The sequence below is a fragment of the Lonchura striata genome, chromosome 2 (genome assembly GCF_050655825.1).
Source record: "Lonchura striata isolate lonStrDom1 chromosome 2, ASM5065582v1, whole genome shotgun sequence".
Taxonomy (NCBI): Eukaryota; Metazoa; Chordata; class Aves; order Passeriformes; family Estrildidae; genus Lonchura; species Lonchura striata.
In genome coordinates, this window is record NC_140704.1 from 47119795 (window position 1) to 47144982 (window position 25188).

General features: G+C 36.3%; 1 protein-coding gene across 2 annotated transcripts in view; it reads left to right on the plus strand.

Annotated features, from left to right (window-relative positions):
* Positions 1 to 23636, plus strand: part of SEPTIN7 (septin 7) — a 78258-nt gene extending 54622 nt beyond the window's left edge. For both annotated transcript variants that reach the window (XM_021553263.4, XM_085573341.1), the window contains 11 exons: positions 2955 to 3055; positions 3663 to 3797; positions 6619 to 6736; positions 8309 to 8401; positions 9665 to 9761; positions 11796 to 11847; positions 12752 to 12877; positions 16976 to 16996; positions 19258 to 19393; positions 21927 to 22066; positions 22616 to 23636. In XM_021553263.4, coding sequence (XP_021408938.2) covers positions 2955 to 3055; positions 3663 to 3797; positions 6619 to 6736; positions 8309 to 8401; positions 9665 to 9761; positions 11796 to 11847; positions 12752 to 12877; positions 16976 to 16996; positions 19258 to 19393; positions 21927 to 22066; positions 22616 to 22655 — 1059 coding nt within the window. In that variant the 3' untranslated portion in view covers positions 22656 to 23636. The remainder of the gene's footprint in view (positions 1 to 2954; positions 3056 to 3662; positions 3798 to 6618; positions 6737 to 8308; positions 8402 to 9664; positions 9762 to 11795; positions 11848 to 12751; positions 12878 to 16975; positions 16997 to 19257; positions 19394 to 21926; positions 22067 to 22615) is intronic.
* The last annotated feature ends 1552 nt before the right edge of the window (positions 23637 to 25188 follow it).

Here is a 25188-nt window from a genome sequence, read left to right on the forward strand (position 1 = left end):
TGTTTCATCCAATAAAAAGCAGTCAAGCTGTAACAAGCACCAAGTGATGAACACTGTGTAGTAACTGCCAAGGAGACCCGTGTGACCCAGCTGACTGGAGTGCATGGGAAAATAGCTGTTTGGAGGAGACTTTTCTTAAAAAGTCTTGAATTCCAAGACTTGAACTAATGTTTTCCATGAATCCCTTGGGAATACTTGTAAATCAGATGATGGGATGTAGTTGGATGCTTAACTGTGAATGACACTAGTTTACAGTGATTTTCTGGATCTTTTCCAGATGTTGCTGCTTTCTGTGCCTTTGACCATGTATGGACACATCCATTTAGGTTAGAAAAATGCAACTTTGCAGAAGTTTTGTGGCAGGGTCTTCATCTACTGTTTCCTACCAGTAGAATCTACTGCTTACAGTATATCCTGGATGTGGTCTGATTGTCCACAGCACAAGCACAGGGCTTTTCATTCATCAGCTAATGTTTCTTGTTCTGTAGGTTTGTGAAAACCCTGCTTTGATAGCAAGATACCTGCACGAATTTATGAAAATTTAAATCCTCACAATCCAGTAATGTATTAGCACTGTCTGCAGAGATTCAGTCGCTGCAGACCATTTGTCAGAAGGTGACTTTACAAATTCAGCCACACTTAGATTTTACAAGCATGCAGAATCAGCGAGAATGTTTGGCGTGACATTTCTGAGATCTCCTGACCTTTCTTTCCCTTTGTTATAAACATATGTTCAAGATAATGATTTATTAATTGCTTCTTTTGAGAACACATTCCCCTGTAAGCCCATAATAATTTAATGACTTTTGCTGGGAATTTTTTTTGCGGGAGAATAAAGCTTGCAGCTGGAGAATAAACCTTGCAGCTCTTGGCAAGAGTACATCTCTTAACATTATCATCTCTAGTATTTTGCTAGTGCTGTGGGTTTTGTATACTTGCAGACAGCGTGGTAATAGGAGGGCTGTGTTGTTACTATATACAAGATAGTCAAAAGAATGCAAGGAATCAGAAGTTAATCTCTTGTGTGCTAAAGCTTGTGAGTAGTAAACTCTTGGATGAGTTGACTATGGCAAGGGATTACTGTCTTGAGTTCTGGTATCAATTGTGTACAATAAAATTTCTTGATAGATCTCCAGAGGGTGGGGGGAAGTACATTCAACCATAATTGAAACGTACATTTCAAAAGCAGTGCATGTATTCCTAGGTTCTCATGGCTTTCAGCTGCATGCTTTTGGAAGGGCGAGAGTTGTAGTTTGTGGAAGAGTAACTTGGTGGTGGCTTAGGCTGGTGTGTGCAGTTTTGTTTGGTTGGTTTTAATTCTTGGTTTTTTACACCTTCCTAACCTTGTAGTAAGGCCTCTTCATGTTGGAGTTTGAATTAGGTGGTCTTGAAGTCCAGCCCAACCTGGATGTTTCCATGACTAGTATCCTGGTAGCCATTAACTGAGAACTAGCAGTGATAGGGACTGATCTGACTTGGGTAGGATCACTACTGATGAGTAGATAAAAACAGCATCCTGCATACTCAGATGTTAAATATGAAGCTTCCTTTGTAGGCAGTTACTGTTTTCTGTGATTCTGGATATTCTCTTTTGAATTGGAATCAGTTGTGCAAGAGGGATTTAGTTTGACTTTTTGCAGTTTTAGTTTATCTTGTTGGTTTACACTGCATCACATAAGCAGTGATTACAGAGCATTTGCAGCAATGTTCAGGTGTGGCTGAGAGTCTACTTCACTTACACAACAATTAGAGATGTGCAAGAGCTTAAGAAGCATTAATATGATATTTCTCAAATCTTGAACTGGTCAAGAAATCATCCAGATAGGGTTTATTATAAAAATAACTTTATTTTCTCTCCCCAGTTAGGGTTTGTGATACTTAAGAAATGTTAAGCAACAAGTCTTCCAGCTCTCATGTGGTTCTGGACAAATGGCTTACGTGGCTGATTTCTTGAATCCACATCTAGAAAACAGTGTCACTAGTGATTTAATAGGAATTGGTTTAATATCAGGGGGAAAAAAAGGATGATTAAATGTCTAAGCAATTGGAATGAAGCCAACATGGGTTTGTCATTTCACACTGCTGTGCATCTCACTTATACTGCAGTGGTGTACAGCACGTTTCCAGTCAGATGGACCTGACATTGGTGATAATCAATAATTACTGAAACATTAGTAGGACGAAGGGGGTAGCAGTCCATGTGTTGCTTAGCCTAGTTATTCTCTGTCATGACATGCTTAATCTGTTGGATGACATGTTCACTGCAAGCTGCCTGAGCTGTGCTGTGGATGGGTGATCACAACTGGAGGCATGAAATCCCATGCCCCGATCTTGCTTCATTCTTTGTGCTGATGCAGTCGCCTTCTGAGGCGGGTTTCCATCAGTGACTTGAGCTAACAGGAACTCAATCCATTACAGTCACACAGGTCTAGCTCAGCAGATTGCAGCCAGATTGTATCACTTTCCAATATAATTCTGTTTGTAATAGGAAACCATCACTTTGAGATTCCAGTCCCAACCATTATGCTAGCTGAAGAATAAATGTATTCTTAAAAATACATTAACAAGACTAGAAGTGTCTAAGGTGCTTGAGGAGAGGATTAGTTTTGAAAAGTATCATTTTCTTTGAAATGACCAAGTTTGCAACTTTATCAAGTTTAATGCCTGGTTAAGGTTTTTCCTGTTTATCAGGAATTTAAATATTACAATGTCCCATATACTTAGAGGATTCTTTTATCAGTGACTTTATTTAAATAATTACCTTCTTCTTTAAAAAAAATATTCATTATTGTGAAATTATTGGAATTTTATAAGCAGAACACAGACACAGTGTCTGTGAAGTAGAAGAGTTAACAATTCTTTGTCAGGCTTCTTATCCATTTAATGTTTTTCCCAGTGTTTAAGATAGGTGACTGAACTGCTGAAAATTTAATCTTACTGTATTCATTTCATAGGTTGAGCAGTCAAAAGTTTTAATCAAAGAGGGTGGTGTTCAGTTACTACTTACAATAGTTGACACACCAGGATTTGGAGATGCTGTGGATAATAGTAATTGGTAAGACATTCTTTCTATCTTCTTCCATGATAATTTGCAACCTTTTTTGCGTTTTGTGTGCGTGTGAGGTGTCAGACCTTGTGACATATTTTAAAATGCAGACTTCAGTATTCTGTTAAAATATTAACACTTCTAAACTTTTCATTTAGGTGGAAACTTTTAACTACTGTAATTCCAAATACCTTTATAACTTGGCTGAAATGCTGTCAGCCTTTCCCCTTAAACAGAATGGTGCATTTGGCTCTTTATCCACATATGCAGTGTGCAGAACCATCTTCTGTGCTGTCACAAGGTGTGATCGGTGAAGCATATTACCTTAGCTACAGTTCTTAAGTATTCTGTTTAATACTTTTACAATGAAGGTGATTGTGTTTGAAAGGTTTTTTCAGTGGACTCACACTGTATCTTCAGAACTATGTAACTTAATTTTAGGTTGAGGAGTTAGTCAGTTGCAGTGTTGAAGTACCTTAATTAAAGAAAGCAAATGAAAAGCAAAAAAACACACCCCAAGCTGTGGGGAAATTGTGAACATCTATTTCTTAGCAAAACCAGGATTCTTTCTGTAAATAATGTAATTTACAAGTTTTTATTCCTGTAATCCCTGCAGCTGGCAGCCAGTTATTGACTACATTGACAGTAAATTTGAGGACTACCTGAATGCAGAATCTCGAGTGAACAGACGCCAGATGCCAGATAATAGAGTGCAGTGTTGTTTATACTTCATTGCTCCTTCAGGACATGGGTTTGTATTAGTCTATTTTATGTTTTCACTCTCTTATCTCAGATAAATATGCAAATTTGTCAATCCGAGTTCCAAATTGGATTTTCTCAGTGTCCTGCAGATCATGCTTCATTTCAAATATCAGTTTACTTTGACTTGTCAAACATTTGCAAGCCAAACACCAGAAAATACGATTGCACATTAATTGCATAACAAGAGAAATAGAATTCTAGCAATGAAAAATACAAAGACATTTACAGGTGCCAGGTATGTATGTGATCTATATATCTTTAGATCACATTAGGAGAAAGTGGTTCACATGTCAAGCAAAGGGATTTTTCCTTTCCATTCTTCCTCCCTCCCATTAATGTAAATTGAAGATGGGAAGTTTCATGCATCCATGTAAGCATACCATAATTCACTTGGTGTGTAGTATTTTGTCTTGTGGCAATTCCAGTATAGACATTGCAGATTTTTTTTCTTCAGTTATTATGTTATCTTCCACCTTTGCATAGTTTTTACTTGATCAGACTTCTATCTAGTGGTAGACAGGGAGAACTGCATTTCCAGGGTGTGAGTTGGGTACAAATTAGCTGTCTGAAACTGGTTGTGTATCTTTTTATCATGGTATCATGACTAAATTTGTCAGACTCTTGAGTTATACCTTTAAAACCAGAAGGAAACAAAGAACAGTTTAAGCCTGTTCTATTGTGTTGGTCAAAAGTAGTGATACTTGTTGAAGGGAGAGTTGAAGGGATTTAAAGAGTATTCCTCAGGCACTAAAAAATGACAGCTATTATCCTTAGCTTCTGTAGCTAGCATTGGAATGAGCCTAATAGTTTTGAACTGTACAGATACTTCCAAATATGGAAAGAAATATCAGAGGGTGGAGGTTTGTTGTGTAGACTTGCCTTTAAAAAGCATTTTGTTGTTGTTCAACAGACACGTTTGTAATGCCAGTTTTGCTCAATATGCATGTCAATTTTAAATGCAAACACTTGAATTCTTGACATACTGCGTTACTACTGGGCAAAATCCAAAATGTAATTTAAATAAAGGGAAGATGATTCCTTGTGTTAGTCATTTGTTTCTGAGCTAATTTTCAGATTCTTCAAAAAACATGTCTTCCCTGCACACCCCCACATGTGTTAGAACTTCCTAAATCAGTGTGAGATACAAATTTGTTCATAAGGAAAATGAAAAGTAATTTTTCCAATGGATTAAGATTTGGTCACTAAATCTGTGGGGCTAAAAACTGTAAAAGTACATTCCTTGTACAGGTATTTAATGTTATATTTAGGAGAGAAAAAGGTGTAAAATTATGCTAAGTTTTCATACTATTTTTCAATTCTTCGAATAAATTATTAAAATTGTCATCTCAGTAAGGAAGTTAATGAAGAAAATTGGTGCTGCTTTTAGCATTCATTTCCTCTTTTAAGTTGCTGCCCTCTCTGAAAGGACAGAGCTCATGTCCTACCTGGATTTTGTGGTGATGCAGTCTTTACTTCTGTTTCCTGTGCAGACAGCAGCACATCTAACCCACCAAGTAGTGTCTTTTTTACTCTTAATGCATGATTATATTTACATTGAGTTAAAGCATTTGTAGGTGAACTTACTCATACTTGGTGTTTTAATACATTTGTAAAAGCCTACTTTAGAGATTTAGCAATTAATAACAAAACAGTTGAAGTCCTTCTATTTAATGCATCCCACCATTTTTAGCTAGTTTTCCCATAAACACCTGAAATTTATTGAATTGGTTTCTGTGGAAGCAGGGGGAGAGAGTGGAGAGGCAGGAGGAGCCTTCCAGGTAAGTGAATGGGGTGATGATGGAATTCAGTCTTTCTGCAATTTGGAACCTTTATGTAAAGCTTTCCTGCTTCAGTCTCCACTGTAAACATTCAGGTCCTTAGGTGAGCAGACCTTTTGAACAACTCTGCTTTGGCAACTGCCCTTCAAACCAGTGTTGCTGCCCTAGGTAGCTTTTTGAAGCGTTGAGAACTGGTGAAATTATTGACAGGCAGAAATTGTTTAAATGAACTTAATTCTTTTATGTATGGTTTTCAGAAATATCAGGACCAAATGAATCTGGTTTTAATGTTCCTAATACTAATTTGTTTTAGATGAAGAATAATCTTGTTAAATCCTCTAAGTGAATCCTTTAAGCCAGACTAAACTTGCTATCATTAATGAATCAAAACCTCTCTAGTTTTACTTCAGGAAACAGGAAATACTGACCACTTTGATACACACAGACGGTGAATATACTACCACACAGCCACCCTATACCCATATGATGGTTTAGTTTTTGTTACTGTCATCCACTTTCATAACTGTATTTTTGTTTTACCTACGAATTTAGAGATGAGATATTTCTAATTCATTTGTACCTAGGCCACAGAGGTTACCATCTTCAGCAGTCTTAAAGTATTAAAAGTCTCCTAGCCCATTCTCAAGAGAAAGCATACTGAGACATGACTTTCAGAACCTGCAACTGTATGTGTGAACAGAGCATAATTCGCAACTGTGAGCTCTTATCACTCAGGTTTTAGGTGGGATTATCTTTACTACCTTCATAGAAGAGTTCTTACCTCTTGCTTAAATGAGTGTACTTTCAGCTAGCAGAAGACTCATGACTGCTAGTAATATTAACTTACCACTTATTCCTCTTGTATTATACAATTTAGGGGATTTGCTATAATAATTGCAGGTAACCTTTTCATTTTCAGTCATATGTCACTCAAAAATCAGTGTCTTAAGAGTAGTTGTCAGGACAAATCTCATCATTTGTACAATCTTGTTTAATTAATATAAATTGCAAAGCTCTAATGCTGTATTTCAGACTTAAGCCTTTGGATATAGAGTTTATGAAGCGCCTGCATGAAAAAGTGAATATTATTCCACTTATTGCCAAAGCAGACACACTTACACCCGAGGAATGCCAACAATTTAAAAAACAGGTGAGTTTTATATTTACAACATAAGATAATTTAGTTAGTTGGTTTCTATGGAAGTTGTGAGATTTAACTTACGTGCAAAGTTTAAGCCCTGAAGCAATAACTTGAGACAGCAAACCTAAGTAATTTATATCTCTAGATTTAATTATAAATCTTGGTGAAATAATCTTGTTTGTGTCCTCAGGGGAAGTGGTTTCAAGTATAGGATGTTTCTTGGCAAGTGAAATAATTCACTGCTAAGATAAAAATCAGTAAGGGAGGAAAGAAGCTTTCAGGATTTAGGTGCCTAACGGAAGTGTGTTTAAAAAAATAAGGTATTCAACAATATCACAGTTTTACTGATGGCATTGAGGTATTCACTTCCATGTTAATGCACTGTAATTATTAAAGATACCTCAGGTATTGTATGAGAATCAGTAAAGCTGTTCACTCTTGGGTCTGGTAATGCATTTTAAAGATGGTGAGGTAATTCTAACATTGATACAACTGATATAATGTCTTTGTATTTGTAGAATGTATTTGCTGTGCATGTCTACAAGTAGTTTATGTTTTCTTTTCAGCCACATTATATTATCAGAGTAGAACAGTTAAGCTTTGTAGTACTGTATGAAGAGGACAAGGAGGACCCAGAACAAGACAAGACATAAAGTTTGTTTTATTGAACTCTGTCCAGTCCTAGTGTAGAAGAACACAGAGTTCTGAAAAGAAGGTGGCATTAAGCGGTGTTATGTGTAAAACTCTTGATTTTGTTAGATAAGATTAAAAATTAGATAACAGAAAGGAAAAAAATGGTAGGACACAGAATACTTCTAAATATTTATCAATGAGTGGATGTTAAGTGGGAAGACTTTCCCAAACCAAACTTTCAAAATAAGTCCTTGCATGATTTGGAAACTTAACTTCTCCTAAGACTGCAAACCTGTGAGCCAGAAATATTCCCCAGGGCTCCGCAGTGCAGCTGTCAGCTAAATGGTCTAATATTTTTCCATCCTAAAATTCTGCAAAACTAATCAGCTTGTTTTTAAAAATACCCTTCAGACAAATATAGCATCAAAACAGGACAGTCACTTTATTTTCATTATTGCTTGCAAATATTTTTCAACAGTACTAACTGCTAGAGTTAGTCCATCCAGTCACAAGCTCTATTAAAATAAGCAGGTGATCCTGCTTCAAGCAAGTGATGCTCAGGTATGATGGAAACTGCAAAACTGGTTTGACACTTTGTTCTATTAGGTTTTGCACCTAATTTTATGCAGGCAGAACTCTCATTAGAGTAAACCTCTTGTTTTGTTGTAGAAAATTGGTATTAATTTTTGCTGTCTTATATTGGTGAATAATATTCTGGTAGCTGGGAGGCTACCAGGCTCTCTTCTTTTGGCTAAGGAGAGATGGTTACACTATTAACCCTTTGGGTGTCACCTGAGGGTGTTAAACATGCAAGTTGTGTTGTAGTTTAAGTCAGGGTGATCTAAAGGATTTTACGTATCTAACAAAAGGAGAAACAAGAGACTGCATCAAAAAATCAGAATGTTAAAAAGTATTAAATCCTCAAGCTAATAATAATTTTGTTTTTAGATAATGAAAGAAATTCAAGAACACAAAATTAAAATATATGAATTTCCAGAAACAGATGATGAAGAAGAAAATAAGATTGTTAAAAAGATAAAGGTAAACTAATTTTCTTTTGAAAAAGTGCTTATGGAGGTGCAAGGTTGGGGGGGGGTCAAGTTTGAAAAGCATTCTGTCATTAATGAAGAGCCCACCAAAGTGTTTAGTATATAGAAATCAGATGTAAAGCTGTCCTAAGGGTCAGTGTTCCTTATCAGAAGCAGTGAATGACATTATTAAATCATCTAAGTCCTTCAGTGGCTAAAATTCAGAATGAGAGCACTAGATCACATGCTTGTTAATGTACTCTTAAAGATCACTTTTTAAAATTCATCCTTATTTGACTTCTTTCCACCCTCCACAGCCTACTTTTTTTTTTTTTTTTTTTTTTTTTTTTTTTTTTTTTGGGGAGGGGTGGATCTGAGCTTTGAAGGAGGCAAGGGTTTTCTTTCAAACAGAGGTGTACAATGGCATAAAGTGTGTGCATTACAGCCAACAGCTCTCTGGCTGATTGATACACTGAAACCCTAATGGAGATAAATGACTAAAGAAAATCAAAAGGACTGTAGGGCTGTTGAAAGGCTTTTTCTTAGTTTATTCATGTTTTCAGTTTGTTCTTTCATGTTGGAGTCCATGTTGTGTTTGTTTCTTGAGCCTTGCTTCTGTTTGTTCAGTAGCTGTAACAACTTGTAAGAGCTTTTACATTTTTTTGTTACTGGGGAAATCTCCTAGGATAGATAAACACAAATAGGACAAAAATGGAAGATGTTCTGGGACAAGCCTAGAGAAGAGCAGAATAAAAGCAAAGATAAAAGTGCAAAATACTGAGCTTAGTAGACTGCCCTTTCTGCCCCTTGACGCTGCTCTTGGCTTCTTTGTTACTTGTTACATTGGAGGCATTCTCAGTTCAGCTGAAAACAAGAACTTGACGTAATTCTTTGCCAAACCTTTGAAAACTGGGTACAAGATCCAGTCAAAGTAACAGCTGTTGTAGCCAGTGGGTATATGATGTGGTAAATAATTGTGCAGTTGAATAAATAGGAAATGGTTTGCCTCTTGCATAGCTTACTAAGTAACAGTAGTGTCTGTTCCTTAACTAGATTTACAGAATGTAGCAGCATAAGGAATTCAGAAGGAGTGTGTGTATACAGAAGTCATTAAACTGGGCAGAGGTCAATAAACATCACTATTCTTGCACTTTTGGGTTAGCTGCATTGCCATGTTGCAGCACTGACCTAACTTATGTCAAGTTGATACATGGGCATGCTTTCAGTATCTTTTGACAGCAGATTTTGATTTTTAAAGTCATACTTTATCTTGTAGGACCGTTTACCTCTTGCTGTGGTAGGTAGTAATACGATCATTGAAGTCAATGGCAAGAGAGTTAGAGGAAGGCAGTACCCATGGGGTGTTGCAGAAGGTAAGGCTTTCTTGTGATTTTTTTTTAACCCATTTGAAACTTACTAGACATGAGACTGTATTTGAAATGTTTGAAATGCTTAATTTCAATGATATTTCGCCTGGAAATTAATTGAATATACCATTTTGTTATTCTGACAATATTGGAACAAGGTAAAGGTTTCAGCAACATGTAACTTTGTGAGCAGCTTTCTCTTGAAGCCTCAGTGAGAAATTGTAAAACCTGTATAATTTATTGCAGGTAATGATGTCACTTAAATTACAGCTGTTTTCTGGCTTTTTTACTTTAATTATCTTAATCTAAAACCTGTATATTAAATTCTTCTTTCTAGAGCATTCACATTATAAATATTAATTTGATCAGTTCAATTGTCATAAATAATTTTTTTCCCAAAACATCTGAGTCTTAAGTGCTGGGTTGTAACAACGGAAAGATACCTGGTAATGAATAGAATACTTTTAATTTTTTAAAAAAATTTGTTTAAAACTTACTTTCTATTGCTGTAGAGACTTGAAGATAACTGCATGTTCTTCTGGCACGCATTTCTTGTGCTTTAATGCCATTCATGTATTGCCACATGGCATGACTTGGACCAAGCTCTGTATTAAGCAATCACTATAGACTGTTTTTCCATGATCATTGAGGTTTTTTCTTTGCTGTGCATGTATTGAATAAAGAGAAACTTCTTTCCTTCACTATTTCTACCTTCCAAGGGCAATGGACTATAAATTGGATGCAGTGTAAAACAGACAAAAATCCCAGCCAACAAGCAGTGTATGGACCAATATTTTTTAAAGGAATGCTGTAACACTTTGAAGTGCATGTCTGGCAGGAAATGAGGTTTGGCAGAAAGTAAAAACCAGCTGCATCAGAGAAGATCAAGCTTTATTTCAGGCTCTTCTGTTGGCATTTGGAGATGTGCAAAATTGTGCTGCTTTTCTTTACTTTAAAACAAATTTCTGAAAGGTTTCATGTTCACGATTGTATGACTTTTGGAAGGGAAGAGCTAGCCTAACTAAAAGGAGCCTCTTGGAGTGGCTTTCAGTCTGTCAGCTAAGGACAGAGATGATGCTTTTTTGAGAGTATGACTTCATGTACCATCTGAGTGGAATTTACCAATCTGTGTAAAACCATGGAATAAAATAATGCAGGAGTGCAGATACAAGAACGAACACACAAAGTGGCTATGTTCTGCATTTTTCTGTAGGATTCACTGAATTTACTTGGGCTATTTTAATTCCTTCATCTTGTTTTTTTCCCTCCTTGCCATGGCAATGTCTGTCTTTACTTCAGAGGCACATGGAAACGTGCCCTATGCCTTTCTTTTGTGTGCGCTAAGAGCTTTGTGCGTTGCCTTCTCTGTCTGCACATCAGAGAGTTCTGGAGTGTGCATTTTTCTCCAGTGTCATTTCATGATCACTCAGGGAAATGCCACTCACAGCATCAGCTTCTTCTACTTTTGTGGGGTGATAGGCACAGTGGAATAGGTGACATCTAACGACAGCTGCCAGCTCTCTCTTGATCTGTAGGTCGGTGCATCAGATTCAGTACACAACCTTCCTTTGCTTCATTAATGAAGAACTAAATCTATATTAAACTCAAAATGAAGACTTCTTGGGCTTATTGGGCAGGGACAAACAGGTTGAGTTTGTCTTTTAAAGGTTTTTGGATATAGCTGGATCTAGACTCAAGTCTTCACTTAGTGTCTGATCCTTACACAACTGTGCTATCAGGCAGCCAAAGGATCAAACAGTTAAACTGGCAAAACTGTGCTTCTGTTGTGGTAGCTTATTCTGCTGCACTGACTCAGAGTACAGTTTGCCAGTATGGCTTAGGGGAGCATAGGAACTCTGCTAGTAAGACACATTATAGTTATGTTAATGCTTTCCTTCTGTTAACACACATGTTGTTTGAGTAAGGCAAGACTGTGGGAGTAATTTGTTGTTGGAATGAATGTAGACGGGTGACATCTTACCTCTGTGTAAAGCACAGATGTTGGTTGACATCTCAACAAAAGCTTACTTCTTCTTGCAGTTGAAAATGGTGAACACTGTGACTTCACAATTCTGAGGAACATGTTGATAAGGTAAGTAACTGACAGGTAGCATTAAGTTTTCTGGTATACCTGAGAGATTGGAAAGTCATATATTGGAGAAAAAGGAATTTGAGATCATGAGTTCATATGAATTCCTATATTTTTAATTGTAAACAGTTACCTTACATTTTATGATAACTTGTTTAACCACATACTTAGCAATCAGTGCTGTTGGTAGTGAATTTTTTGTGATTACTTCTTCTGTTACTAGTCCATAGGAACCTGAGTTATCTCTTAGTGCTGATGTGTACTTAGTTGTAAGCATTTTCTAAAAACTTTACACTGAAAAAAGCAAGACTGTCTGTGCTTTGTTGTGTTAGGTGCCGAGTCCTGTGCTCCCAGCAGTCCACTAGGTGATATCTGCTGTAAAAACTGTTAGTTTGATTCCTAAGCTTTGCTTTTCTCCAGGCTGACAGTGGAAAATTTTGAAGAGACGTGAATGCTTTTAGCTTAGTCTTGATGTAGAATTGTGTAGCTTTTGTAGAATTAAAAGATAGAAACTAGGAAGTTTTGGCTTGTTGTTTCTGCCTGACCTGCTTTTTCTCACCTACTACAGTAGAAAACTACAGTTTTCTTATCTACCTATCAAATACCTGCAAGTTTATCCACAGAACTCAAACTTCCCAAAGACTGGTTCTGTTAAGTTAGTGTTAGGAATATTGCAAGCTTTAGATAGTTTGGTGCAAAATAACCTAGTATTTCTATGCCTTTGCTGTCTGGAGAGCTCCGATTTAAATGGTAAAAACATTGTAAATAATAGGACATTAATGGAGAGATACAATTTAATTCAAGCCAATCTGCAAAATAAACAGGGTCTGATTTTTCAGATAGTATTTTGTATTTGTGCACTAAGCTAAATTACACTTACACTAAGATAAATTACACTTATTGACAGAACTCATATGCAGGACCTGAAGGATGTTACTAACAATGTACATTATGAGAACTACAGAAGCAGAAAACTGGCAGCTGTTACATACAACGGTGTTGACAACAACAAAAATAAAGGGCAGCTAACAAAGTAAGTTCCTGTTAAGGCTGTATTGCACTTTAATTTTAATCTTTTTACTCTCCTTTTTTTTTGGTTGACTGGTTTTGTGAATGTGTGGTGGTATTTTTGGTTTTGAGTTTCTTGGGGAGGGGTGCTGGTAGGTTTTTACATATGTAGCCTTCAGTCAGTTATCTCTTTGCTGTGTCTGAAACTATATGCCTCTTGTTTACTTGTAATTTGGGTTTTTTCCCCTTTTATTAAGGTTTACACTAGTTCACTGAACGTGTTAAATGATAGATTCCATTTTGAAGAGAATTGTTACACTTACTCGGAGTTTTATTTCACCGGTACTGCAAAGTTCTTGTGCATTAGTTTCTATTTTGGTTTATAGGTTACTTGTGGAATTTTTGGTTCTTCTGTGTGAATAATCAATACTATTGTGTTAGGGATGTTTTTGAGAAGAATAGGTTAATATTTATTTAGAAACTCTGAAAAAGCAGACTTGGCTACTGTCATCTTTGAAATGCTGCTCTAGCAACTTATAAGGCTGCTTATCATGGCAGGGGAATTATTGCAACGTCATTATCTTTTGTGAGAAGAGAGTTGCAATGCAGTGTTTGGGGGCTTTTGTAGCTTTTTTTCAAACTCTGATATGTCATTTTTATTACCTCTGACAAGAAGTTATTTGCCAACATGATGAAGTTACTGAAAGATTGAAAAGTAGGCTCTGCTGTATTCTGAATTGTATAATGCTATTTGAGGATAGCTACATTCACATATCCTGCTCTGCATGTAGTAACTGCATCAACATTAATTAGTGATTAAGTAATTATTAATTAATGGTGCTCTTATTTTGTACTATATTTAAGTACAAATTTCTCAATCAAAATATAGAGTACTGTTCTTTTCAGCTAATAGTATGCAAAGTTGCAGTTGTTCTTCCGGAAAAAGATTCCTGAAATTAGTTGGAAATTCCTGATATTTGCATCCATTTGACAGCTACAAAACCATTTTTCACTAAAGAAATGTCTGTTCTACACTCTCTTAATGCTTTCAAAGTTGTGAGGGAATGATTTAAGTGGACGTGATTTAGTTTCATCTAGTGTGAGTCTACATGAGACTTCCCTGCTCAGCACTGACAAAAAGTGTAATAGTTTATGTCAGTTATAGCAACTCTTCAGAAGTGTACTTGCACTTACATAGAGTTTCTAGTGAGGTCAAGTCTTAAAAATACTTGTTTTCAAATATATGTGTCCATAACACTGTGGTTACGTCTTCTCACTGTCATGTTTCTTGCCATCATGTTATCCCTGACTCATAACTCAAGGCTTCTGAATGCACACAAGCAAGTATGTCAGGTGAAAATGTAGTAATAGGAGTGCAGAAGAGAAAATTCTGCATTTTCTTCAGGACTTCTAACTTGCTATTACTGTGCTTTTTACTGTATTATTATTTGCTATTACTGTACTGAAAAGTGAAACTTTGTTTTCCCATTGTTATTTGGAATATCAAATGAAGTTGTTTACATTTTCTGTGTATGTTGTTAAATACTGGGGTTTCTTATATACCTTTCAAAATCTTAGTATGTTTCCCTTAGATTTTGGAAAATATGAGTTTTAGTGACAACACTTTCACCATTTTTATTGTGTGCCTGCTTAGATTTGTGTTAGTCTGCACCTACAAATTCAGTCTGTTACCTCATCTGTATAAGAGGACTGGTTATTCTGAATTCTTAAAAATAACAGAGTGGCTATTTTAAATTATTTTTATTCCATATTGCAGACACAATAAGATGTTATTTTGTACAAAAATACATCTATGAGTAGGTTTCAAAACTCTTCGTGACCTTCACTCACCCCTCCACCCCACTCAGTTTCTGATAGCATTCCTGATACTTCTTTTTGAGCCAGAACCTCCACTATGAAGGTCTGGAATTACTTTGCTTTCTGAAGCATGCTCACTTTGCATCTCCTGTCACTTCAGATCACTGTGCTGTCCTACCTGAATATTTCCAGGTGAATGTGTCTTCTGGAACTATTTTCTCCTTTAGAAATCTGTTTCTTGGAGCACTGCAGTACTGCAGCTCAGAGATTAATAAATACAATTGGTGCTCTTTGCTGTCAGGGGTTTTTTGTTCAAGAGAATGAGGAAATAATTGCAGTTTGATTCAGCCATCTGAAAAATGACAAAATCTATTGCAAACTTACAAAGACTATTTTGAACATTTTGTAAGAGTTGATTCCCCAGAACACAGGGTGACTTAATAAGTAAATACATGAAATTCTTGAATGTGTGTGCTGATTATGAAGCAGCTGATGCTATTTTTCTGGCTTTATCTTAACCATATGTTGAGTTGCAGGGGTTTTTTTTTTCAAGTTTTTACATGCTTTTTTGACTTCAGTGTTTTTTTAGCTTTTGGGTTTTTAATCTAGTACAGTTGAAACAGCGTAGAAGGAATCTTCCTAATAACCATGTGCTTCCTGGAAACTGAGGGGGAGGAACAGATATTAACAGTTTATCTGTACTTCCCCTTAGGAATTTTATGCTTGCCTGCTGGCCTTTTGAAAGAAGCGTCTGTGTCTCAAATTGGGGCAATATTGATTCTTTCATGGGAGACAGATTCTGTATCTCTGTGTGAGAAAAGAGACGTGCTCTGATGCTGTCTGGTGGTATTACAAGCATATGGTTAAACACAGATAGACTCCCTGGCTCTGGAAACTCCTAAGCTGCTGGTTTTTGAGAGACTGGGAGGGCAGACATACCAGGAGACATGCAGTGGTGCTTGTACTTTTCCAAAAGTATCTCCTGCTGGCAGCTGTTGGAGCTGCTGGACTGACCTTTTGTAGCTTTAAAACAGCTGTATTTTTATGATCCTAGCATATCTCAGTTTTTCACGCAGCTGTTAACATATTTCTTTAGACAAAAATGCTAATGTGAAAACAAATAGAAGTATGTGCTACAAGTTTTAATAACATTGTGCAGATGAATTGAAGCATTTTTCTGTCCAGTTAATAATCTTAACTCTGATTTGCCTCCTTTGATTTGGTGAAATATGACTGTTCTGTAAGTAACTTGTTAACTTGGGAGCAATCCAATGCATGTGTCTTTCAAGGTTATGGAGGTATTTTAGGTTTAGTCTGATCACTCAAATTTTCAATATCATCCTAACCATTAAAAAAAATAAAATGTCAAGGTAGTCTTCACATATAGAGATAACTTGTCTGTTTAAATCATGTGGTAATTGTTTCACATGAAACGATGTAGCTTCACACGTGTACTATGTAACTTGAGAAAATTGGCATTTGCTCTGAAGTTCAGATGTGGTAATTAGAGAAGTCTTTTTGGTTCGTTCAACAAAGCTCCTATCTTCAGTGAATTTAAAAGTAAAGTCTTATTTCTATTGAAAGTCATTTTATACATCTTAAAGATGGGCCTTATCCATCAATGATCCAGGGTAACAAAATACACCGTGCTCTGACTGATAAGCCTGGAGCGCTTCCAGCTCCTTTTGCCTGTATTCTTGGCGACTTGTGTGAAACGGCCTTAATGCCCTGAAGCCCGTGTGGGAGGATGGGAGGTCAGAGCTTGTTTCCAGCTCTTTCCGCGGGGCCGAGGCAGGCTGGGTGCAGCACCCGCGGCCGGGGGAGGTGCCCTGCAGCCGAGCCGCCGCGGAGACCCCTGCTGGCCGTGCAGCCGAGGGCGCTGCCCGCGGCATTCCCCGGCCTTCCGTACACGGGCCTCTGCTGGCTGACACGTTCTGAACCAGGAGATGAGCCTCAGGAGCCATCGGCTTCCAAAAACCTGTGCAGAGCAAGCGGTGCTGCATGTTACTAAAATATTTAAAATCTTTTTGAAAGCATAGATGTTGTAAGAAAACTGTTCCTGAAAGCATCTGCACTGTGTTAATATTGACGTGATGTAGTGATCAACTAACTGAATTAGAAATAAATATAACAAGCTTTAACTAACAATTTTTCCTTTTAGTATGAAAAAATTGCTTTTGGGAGAGCACATAATTAGCTTTAGGAATCTAATACTATTGAATTTACTTTTTTAAATTATTGCTTTTTGGTTTTGTGGTTTTATTTAAGCATGCTAAGCTAAGCCTCTGTATTTTTTGTTTTTTAGATTTGACACAGTTGAAGGCATGTAAGTGGTGATTTAAATTTTTCCAAAAAACTTAAGACAAAAATTCTATAAAGACAAAAAGGATTTCACTGTTTGATGTTTCAAATTTAAAACAATTTCCTGGTATCCTGCTCTTGGCATTGTTTTTTCCACTAGCAGCTGGTTTGGTTTTTTTTTTTCTCAAGCTGTGCTACTGTAAATTTTAGGCATTTATAAATGCTTACAGCAACAAATACCTCTGTAAAAGCCCATCCTCTTTAGAAACCTTCTGGCTAAGATTCAAGTCAAATTTGGTCAAATTTCAAAAATCAGTAGAAGTGCATAAATTATGGAATTCCCCCAGTTTCTATCCATAGCTCAGTCATCTTTATATAGATGCTTATAAAGAATTTGTGGAATTTTTATCCATACCTGTAAATTCTTCATTGAATTTGGGACTTAGTAACTTTAATAATTTCTGACCATTATTTTATCTTACTACCTTCTTGCAGAGATTCTACTTTGCACATACCTAGAATAATTTTTAATTTTTGCAGAATAACTTAGAGGACTATTATTAGAGCACATGTCCTCTGAAATTAGTTAAATGTTTTATATCTTTCTTTAGTGGTTTTTGAGGGTTTTTTTCCGTTCAGCTCCTTTTTTTTGTGTTTGTGTCTAGTTTTTTGTTTGTTTGTTTTTGTGTAAATCCCTCATATAATTTCATCCTGAAATACAGTGTGATGTGCATTTACCTGTGTCACATACTTAGGACTTAACCAGTTGTGACCTATGTTGTAAAGCTCTCAGCTGTAAATGCTCACTTGTCAGTTAATCAGATTTTCTGTGCAGACTGATTTTTACTACTTTCTCAAATACAGCTTGTATGACATCCCCATTGGATTTCCTAAGTTTTCAATCAAAGGACAGTTCTGCACCTCTTTCAAGTTAAAACTGCAGCAAGGATTCCTCAATATTTATTCTACTTTGTAATTTTTGAAGAGCAGATGCATTTGAGAACTTTACATCTCTAGAAGAAAATAGTATTGTTTTGACAGCTGCTTAGCTTCCACAAGTACTGCTATTCACCTCCTCTTTCACTTCCTTAGTATTTTTCTGCATTATTGTACCTCACCTGCGATTAACCATTAATTTTTTCCTTGTAAAAGATTGCTAGCAGCTGGCCTTTTGAAGGACTAAAGTAAAAATTAAACTGAAGATCAATTTCAGCTCTGTATGTTATACAGCATTTTACTCACAAGTCCAAGCATTGCATCTATTAATTCAGATTTAGTTTAATATATACATTAGATATCCTCTGCTGATTGATTGTAACAATTCCAAATATAATCAGTTCTTCATTTTCACCAACACAATAGTTAAAACTTTGTGCTTTTAAGCCATAGATAATCAAAACTGAAATAAGAGGCCAGTGATTTAGTTTGATTGCTCTTTGTGGAACAGCAGAGTCTTAACAAAACTCTGTAGCAATCATCACTAGACCTCAATAATCCTGTTTTATTAGATGTTCACAGTGAAAGCTACTATTTAAAATCCATATCACCATAACATGGATAGCAGGCTTATTCAGCTTAAAAATTCAGTACAATTCAGGAAAGTATACCATAAAGTGTATGAAAAAAATAAAAATAATGTACATTATTTTTATACATTACATTTATTAATAGCTTTCTAAAGCAAAGCCTTCCAACTAACCTTTTGAAATACTGATGTTCACTTGCCCAGACCCTTTTTGACCCTTTTTTCAAAGCTGATCTCTCTTTTAAAACTATGACCAGAGCATTCAACACAGTTGCAATGTTAAGTGTCTCTTAGGCTCACTTGGGAACAATGAAGATTTAGAGAGAAAACAGAACTTTAGTCTGCAGTGCTCCTAATTTTCTTATTATGTCCATTAATTTTTTATATATATTTGAATTATGGGGAAGAAAAAGATGCATGAAGATCACTTGGAAGATGCTAATTTTCTTTTTCTTTTTTTAACATTGATTTCCTCTCTTCCCATGACCAGGTGGTTCTGCATATAGAAAGTCAAGAGTTTCTGTTAATGTAGTATAAATCAGTTGTGGGGGAGGAAGACATTGTATGAAATATCTTTTTGAGTAAAGCTTATTTAAACAGTTAATATAATAATGTAAATTGAATTTAAGCTAGCAGTGCCTACAGCAATGTGTTTCTGTTACTGCTTCAGCATTTTTATCTTGCTTTTTCCAGATGTCCTAATGTAACAGACAGGGAAAAAAGTTCTTACTAGCTAACTGCTTCTTCTGGATTTATGGCAGGAGCCCGTTGGCACAGATGGAGGAGGAAAGGAGGGAGCATGTAGCCAAAATGAAAAAAATGGAAATGGAAATGGAACAGGTGTTTGAGATGAAAGTCAAAGAAAAAGTTCAGAAACTGAAGGACTCCGAAGCTGAGGTAATCAAAATGCTTTAAACACCAATGGAACTTGAGGCTGAACAAGTGTAGAGATGGGACTTTTTTGCCAAGACTTTGCAACATAATTGATTCCATAGTTGGTTTATATGTGTAAAGACAACACTCTTCTTCTTCCTCAGTTTGTTGTCTCTGCTGAAATTGTGTAAGTCTAAAGTTAAAATGTGCTTTAATGTTCACATGCATTCTATTTTTATTTTCAGTCATAGCATGTTAAAATACTCCTTAAGTTCTTTACACTCTTCTCCCTTTTCTTTGGAATATTTTGTGCTTATTCTTCCATGCGATTTTAAAAGTTCTTGAGATTTTTATGGCTTATATAAGCTAATGCAATAATGATCATTTGTTGTGAGTATTGAAAAAGCATTCAGGAATTCCCTGTAGGGAATCACCTAAGTGAGAATTACTAGGCTAAGGAAGAGTCAGGTATTTGTTTTTGTCAGTAACCGGTATCATTTGAACAAATTTTATGGGTACTTAACTCTAATTTCTGTAATCTCCAGGTGAAGTCTTCCCAGTGAAACCGATTTTTCACAGGTTTTGAGGGGCTCTGAAAATGATCTTTTTAAGTGAATTTTATAATTAGAATTTTAAATAAAACTTCTGAAGTAAAAGTAAAAAATTAAGTAGTTTTTTAAGTTTTGGGAAAACAGTTTCTCTCAAGAAGCCTAATAGAGAAGTTCAGAACTGGCAAAGATCCTTAAGAAAGTTTGTCTCCAAATCTTAGGAAAAATGAGGAAACTTGGAAGGGTAGTTGAAATGTTTGGCAGCCTAAGCACTGTAAGGTGCCAAGGCATACTGGATCAAAGGAAAAAAAATTAGATTTTTTTTTTTTTTTTTAAGAACTGAATAGATAGGGATATGAACAGTAAGATATGCCAGTCAGCAATTTGAGGATTTTAAAGCTATATGTTTTATCTTGATCTTGGTTTTTGTAGTCATGTGATTTATCCTTTTTTTTATTTCTGTCTTGAATCTTTTTGAACCCTTTAATACTTCTGGTGTCCACATTCTTCTCCTTGCTATGTGAAATACAAAAATACTGGTTTTCATGTACTATCACATGACTTTTTGACTGAATGTATCCTGTGATACCAGTTTTTTATGTTCATGCAATTCATTATTCTTTTTTCTTTTTGGTTTTGTAAATTTCTGTTGTATTTATCTAAATATAGAAAAATAGGCAACAGACAGTGCCATGTAAAAATGTGTAAAAGGAAATAAGTTTTCAAGGTCTGTGTAAACCAGGCTCATGCAAGAGAGTAAGGAAAGAGGAAGTTTTATATCACTTTCTCTGAAGTGTGAACATGAGGTCGACTGAGGGGATTCTGCCCCTCTGCTCTGCTCTGCTGAGACCCCACCTGCAGTGCTGCATCCAGCTCTCGGGTCCCAGCACAAGAAGGACATGGGGCTGTTGGAGTGAGTCCACTGAGACAATTAGGGGGATGGAGCAGCTCTTGTATGAGTGGAGGCTCATACAGAGTCAAGAGAATTGGAATTGCTTAGCCTGGAAAAGAGGAGGCTTCGTGGTGGCCTAATTGTGGCCTTCCAGTATCGAAGGGACCCAACAAGAAAGATGGAGAGGGACTATTTACAGGGGTATGGAGTGACAGGACAAGGGGAATGGCTCTGAACTGAAAGAAAGTAGGTTTAGATCAGATATTAGGAGAAGGTTCTTTATTATGAGAGTGGTGAGACACTGGAACAGGTTGACCAGAGAAGTTGTGGGTACCCCAACCCTGGACATGGTCAAAACCAGGCTGGATGGGAGTTTGAGGTCCCTGCCCTTGGCAGGAGGGATGGAATTAAATGATCTTTAAGGTCCCTTCCAACCCAAACCATTCTATGATTTAACTCAATTCAAAAAAAACATTACACCACACAAAAGGAATCACTTCGCCTAACAAGTGTTTCCATCCTCACATACAACGCATTTGATTATCAGTCTGTCCCATCAACTTGCAGGAGAGAATTCTTGTTTTGGAATATAGACAATTTGCTTCCTCAATAATACTAAATCATTTAATTAGTGAATAAATTAATCTACTTTTTTTTTTTTTTTCAAATAGATCCACAGTATAGTTACTGCTATAGCATGAAATCAGTATTTTGGGGTTCCCCCCCTCCACCAGAAAGTCAAAGATGCTGCTCTTTTATGCATTAGTGATACTCAAATGGTCTGCAATTTGCCTCTTAATGTTTGTGTCAAATACCAAAGTATTTTTTAATTTCCTTTTATTTGCCAAACATAGCTCCTTACAAATTCTGCTTGTAAACTGGGTAGCATTTGGGGCATTTTCTGTTTACTGTAAAATGAAGCTATGGGATTAATAATCTTTTGGTTTCTGTTACTGGCAATACCTATCACCTTAGAGTTTTTAGTCTGAGCTACTTTCTCTGAAGAAAAATAGAATACATAATTTTGTTGCATTACTAAGTTTAGTTGCTGATGTTTGTACTTCCAAAAGTTGCTGTGTTTTCTGCACCTACTGACTCTGTTTGTAATCCTCTACAGCTGCAGCGACGCCATGAGCAAATGAAAAAGAATTTGGAGGCACAACACAAAGAATTGGAGGAAAAGCGTCGGCAGTTTGAGGATGAGAAAGCGAACTGGGAGGCTCAACAACGTATTTTGGAACAACAGAATTCTTCCAGGTAAGTTGGAGTCTTGTCCTGCAGCTCACGGTAAAAGTTCTGTGGCTTTCTGCCCAAAAGTGATTTCTGAAATAGTAATGGTCCATCCATAGTAGTTAACCACTACTGAGGTGTCACTTAAAAACCAAGAAAAATCTTGAACTGTTTTTAGTTACAAATGACCATATTTCAGCAATAGTGGGAAGATTATTAGCCTCTAAAGTGGGTTTTAGCCTGCAAAAACATGGTACCCACACATAAATATATATATATGTAAATAAATAAATGTTTATATTGATAGACTGCATCAGACTTCTGGGGGATGAGGAATTAAAGTTCCAAAAATTAAAATGTTTAATTCGCTCCATCCTTGGGAGAGGAAATCTGGTGAGAACTGCACTGCTTGATTCACACATTACAAGTACTGTGTACTTAATAACTTTCATCCATTGTGTTGTAACCTGTAAAGCCTTATTAAAAGGCCTGTTTTAAAAGGTGTATATAATTTTTCAAAAAAATCAGAACATGTATGCATTATTTAACAAACTTTTTCTTTTAATGTCATTTTAGAACCTTGGAAAAGAATAAGAAGAAAGGGAAGATATTTTAAATGCATCATTTTGACCACCAGTTATGTATTAGTTGCCAATATGCCAGCCTGGACATCAGTGTTTGTTGGATCCGTTTGACCAATTTTGCACCAGTCGTATCCATAGTAATGGATTTAACAGCATGACAAATTTTTGTTAATTTTGATGGAGAATGAGATGCCTTGAATTGTCTAGGGTGTTGTGTACTTGGAAAAATAACAGCTCTAAGTACCTTTTTTCATTAATTTTTTTTTTAAAACAGGTGTCATTTTAATGCAAAAGAAAACATTTTATTGTTGTACAATCATGTTCTGGTGGTTTGACGGTTTACAGGATATCAAAAAATGCAGGACTCTAGACGGTTTTTAGTGAGGATAAATTGCCATAATATGATGCAAACAATGCTTCTCTATTATTATAATAAAAATTCCATTCAGTGCAGCATATACAATAATGTAATTTAGTCTAACACAGTTGACCCTATTTTTGACACTTCCATTGTTTAAAAGGACACATGGAAAAACAAAAGTTGTAAGCTTACAGTGCACCTAAGCTTTTTATAACAACCCTTTTATGTTTTGGATTCTTTAAATATATGCTATTCTCATTTAGTAACTTCTTAGCCAGAAGGATCTCATTACTGCTTCATTTTTTGTAATAATGTTTAATTTAGATATTTTTCCATATATTGGCCCTCCTAAATAGAATATAGCTTCTTTCATATGGTAGGAACCAGTGAGTAAAACTTTCCTTTAACTCCCTTTTTACGTTTTATGGTAAGTAGCAGGAAAACACATTTATAGGTCATTTCTAGGCAAAATTGTGGAGTTAACTACCAACCTGTTTCTACCTGTGTGCAGTCTTTCTTTATTTTACTAGAAATGGGAATATGGCCTCGAGAAAAACATCACCATTTTGCATTTAGCTGTATTCATATATTGCATTTCTGTATTTTTGTTTGTATTGTAAAAAGTTACATAATAAACAATGTTGTGATGTAACACGCTGCTGTGTCAAGAATTGTAATGGAGTTGAGCAGCTGAGTACTTCTCTGGAAATGTGTGAACTTTCTCTCTGATTGACCTGTGTCTTTGATTTCATCCGAGGATTCAGTTTAAGGTGAAGAAGACCCCATTTACATGGCTCTGAATTGGCTAAACGAGGATCTTTCTGTCATGCCCAGGAGAGGGCACCAAGTGCCTGCACACCCTGTGCTGTGTCCCACCAGCTCCCCTTCTGGCAGTCCTGCTTTTCCCACTCTTCTTACTGCCTTCTGCAAGCTTTTGGGAGGATCTGGTGGGTGGGTGGGGAACAACACAGTTGTAAATTGATAAAAATTGATGGGGATTTTTTATGTCTGTTTGCCTATGGAAAAATGAAGACTATCTCAAATTTTTTGCAGATGTTCCCTGTATTTTCCGGGATATCACTCTGTTTCTTTCACTTTTCTTTTACATGAGTTATGATTACCAAAATATGATTTATTCAGCTAGCTTCTCAAAGAAATTGCATTTTCAGTAGCCTGCATAAAGGCCTCCTTGTAAGTCATTTTGCCTATCTCTTTTTCAGAGAAGACACTGAGTATCAGTAAGCGGACATTTCTTTCCCTTGCAAGTAAATAGAGTTACAAAATCTGGTTTGTGATACATCACAGAGGATGTACTTTGCTTGCATCTGCCCCCCAAGTTTCAGTTTAATTCAATAAATTGAATAATTTAATAACCAGATAACAGTTACCATCTAGGACTCATCAAAACTGAGGATGCACTCTATGTGGGTGTATGCTGGTACTTTAGCATCTCCATTTGCTCTGAAATAGAGATGTCATTTGTAAGGAAACTTGGTTTCACTATGCATTCTTCATTCTCCTCCTCCCTGTTACACTCTAGCCTGTCACACACAGTCAGGGTGATCAGAAACTTGTATAAGCTCGTTAGATCTTCTGTATTAATCATAGAACCACGGAATGGTTTGGGTTGGAAGGGTTCTCTTAAGTTTAGTTCCAGCTCTCACATCATGGATGGGGACACCTTCCACTATACCAGGTTGCCCATCCAACCTGTCCTTTAACAGTGCCAGGGATGGAGCATCCCTAGCTTATCTAGGCAATATAATCTATCACACAGCATTTGTATTGGAATGAAAATGCACAGCATGTTTGGAGTTCTCTTCTGAAATAAAGCATTGCCCTTTTGGGGAAGACTTCTCTCACCTCAACTTTTTTTTTTTTTTTTTAATGATTTGGCTTTTCATGGTGAGTTTGGGCTGCACTAGGGTTTTTGTATTAAAAAAGTAAAATTGAGAATGATGTGTGAACCTCTCCAATACTAGCTGTGTAGCCAGTACAAAATTTGTAAGCTAAAGAAGCACTATGAGACATCCCAGGTTTGTATTTTTTTTTCTTCCACTGAATAAAACATAATTTAAATGTGTTATTTCTGCAAAGCCAAAACTCATTTTACTTGCTAATATTTGGGTAGTAAAATTTCCCTGAAGTAGTGTCAGAACTCCGAGCACATGCAGCAGAGGTTTTGTGGTGTGCATCAGATCAGC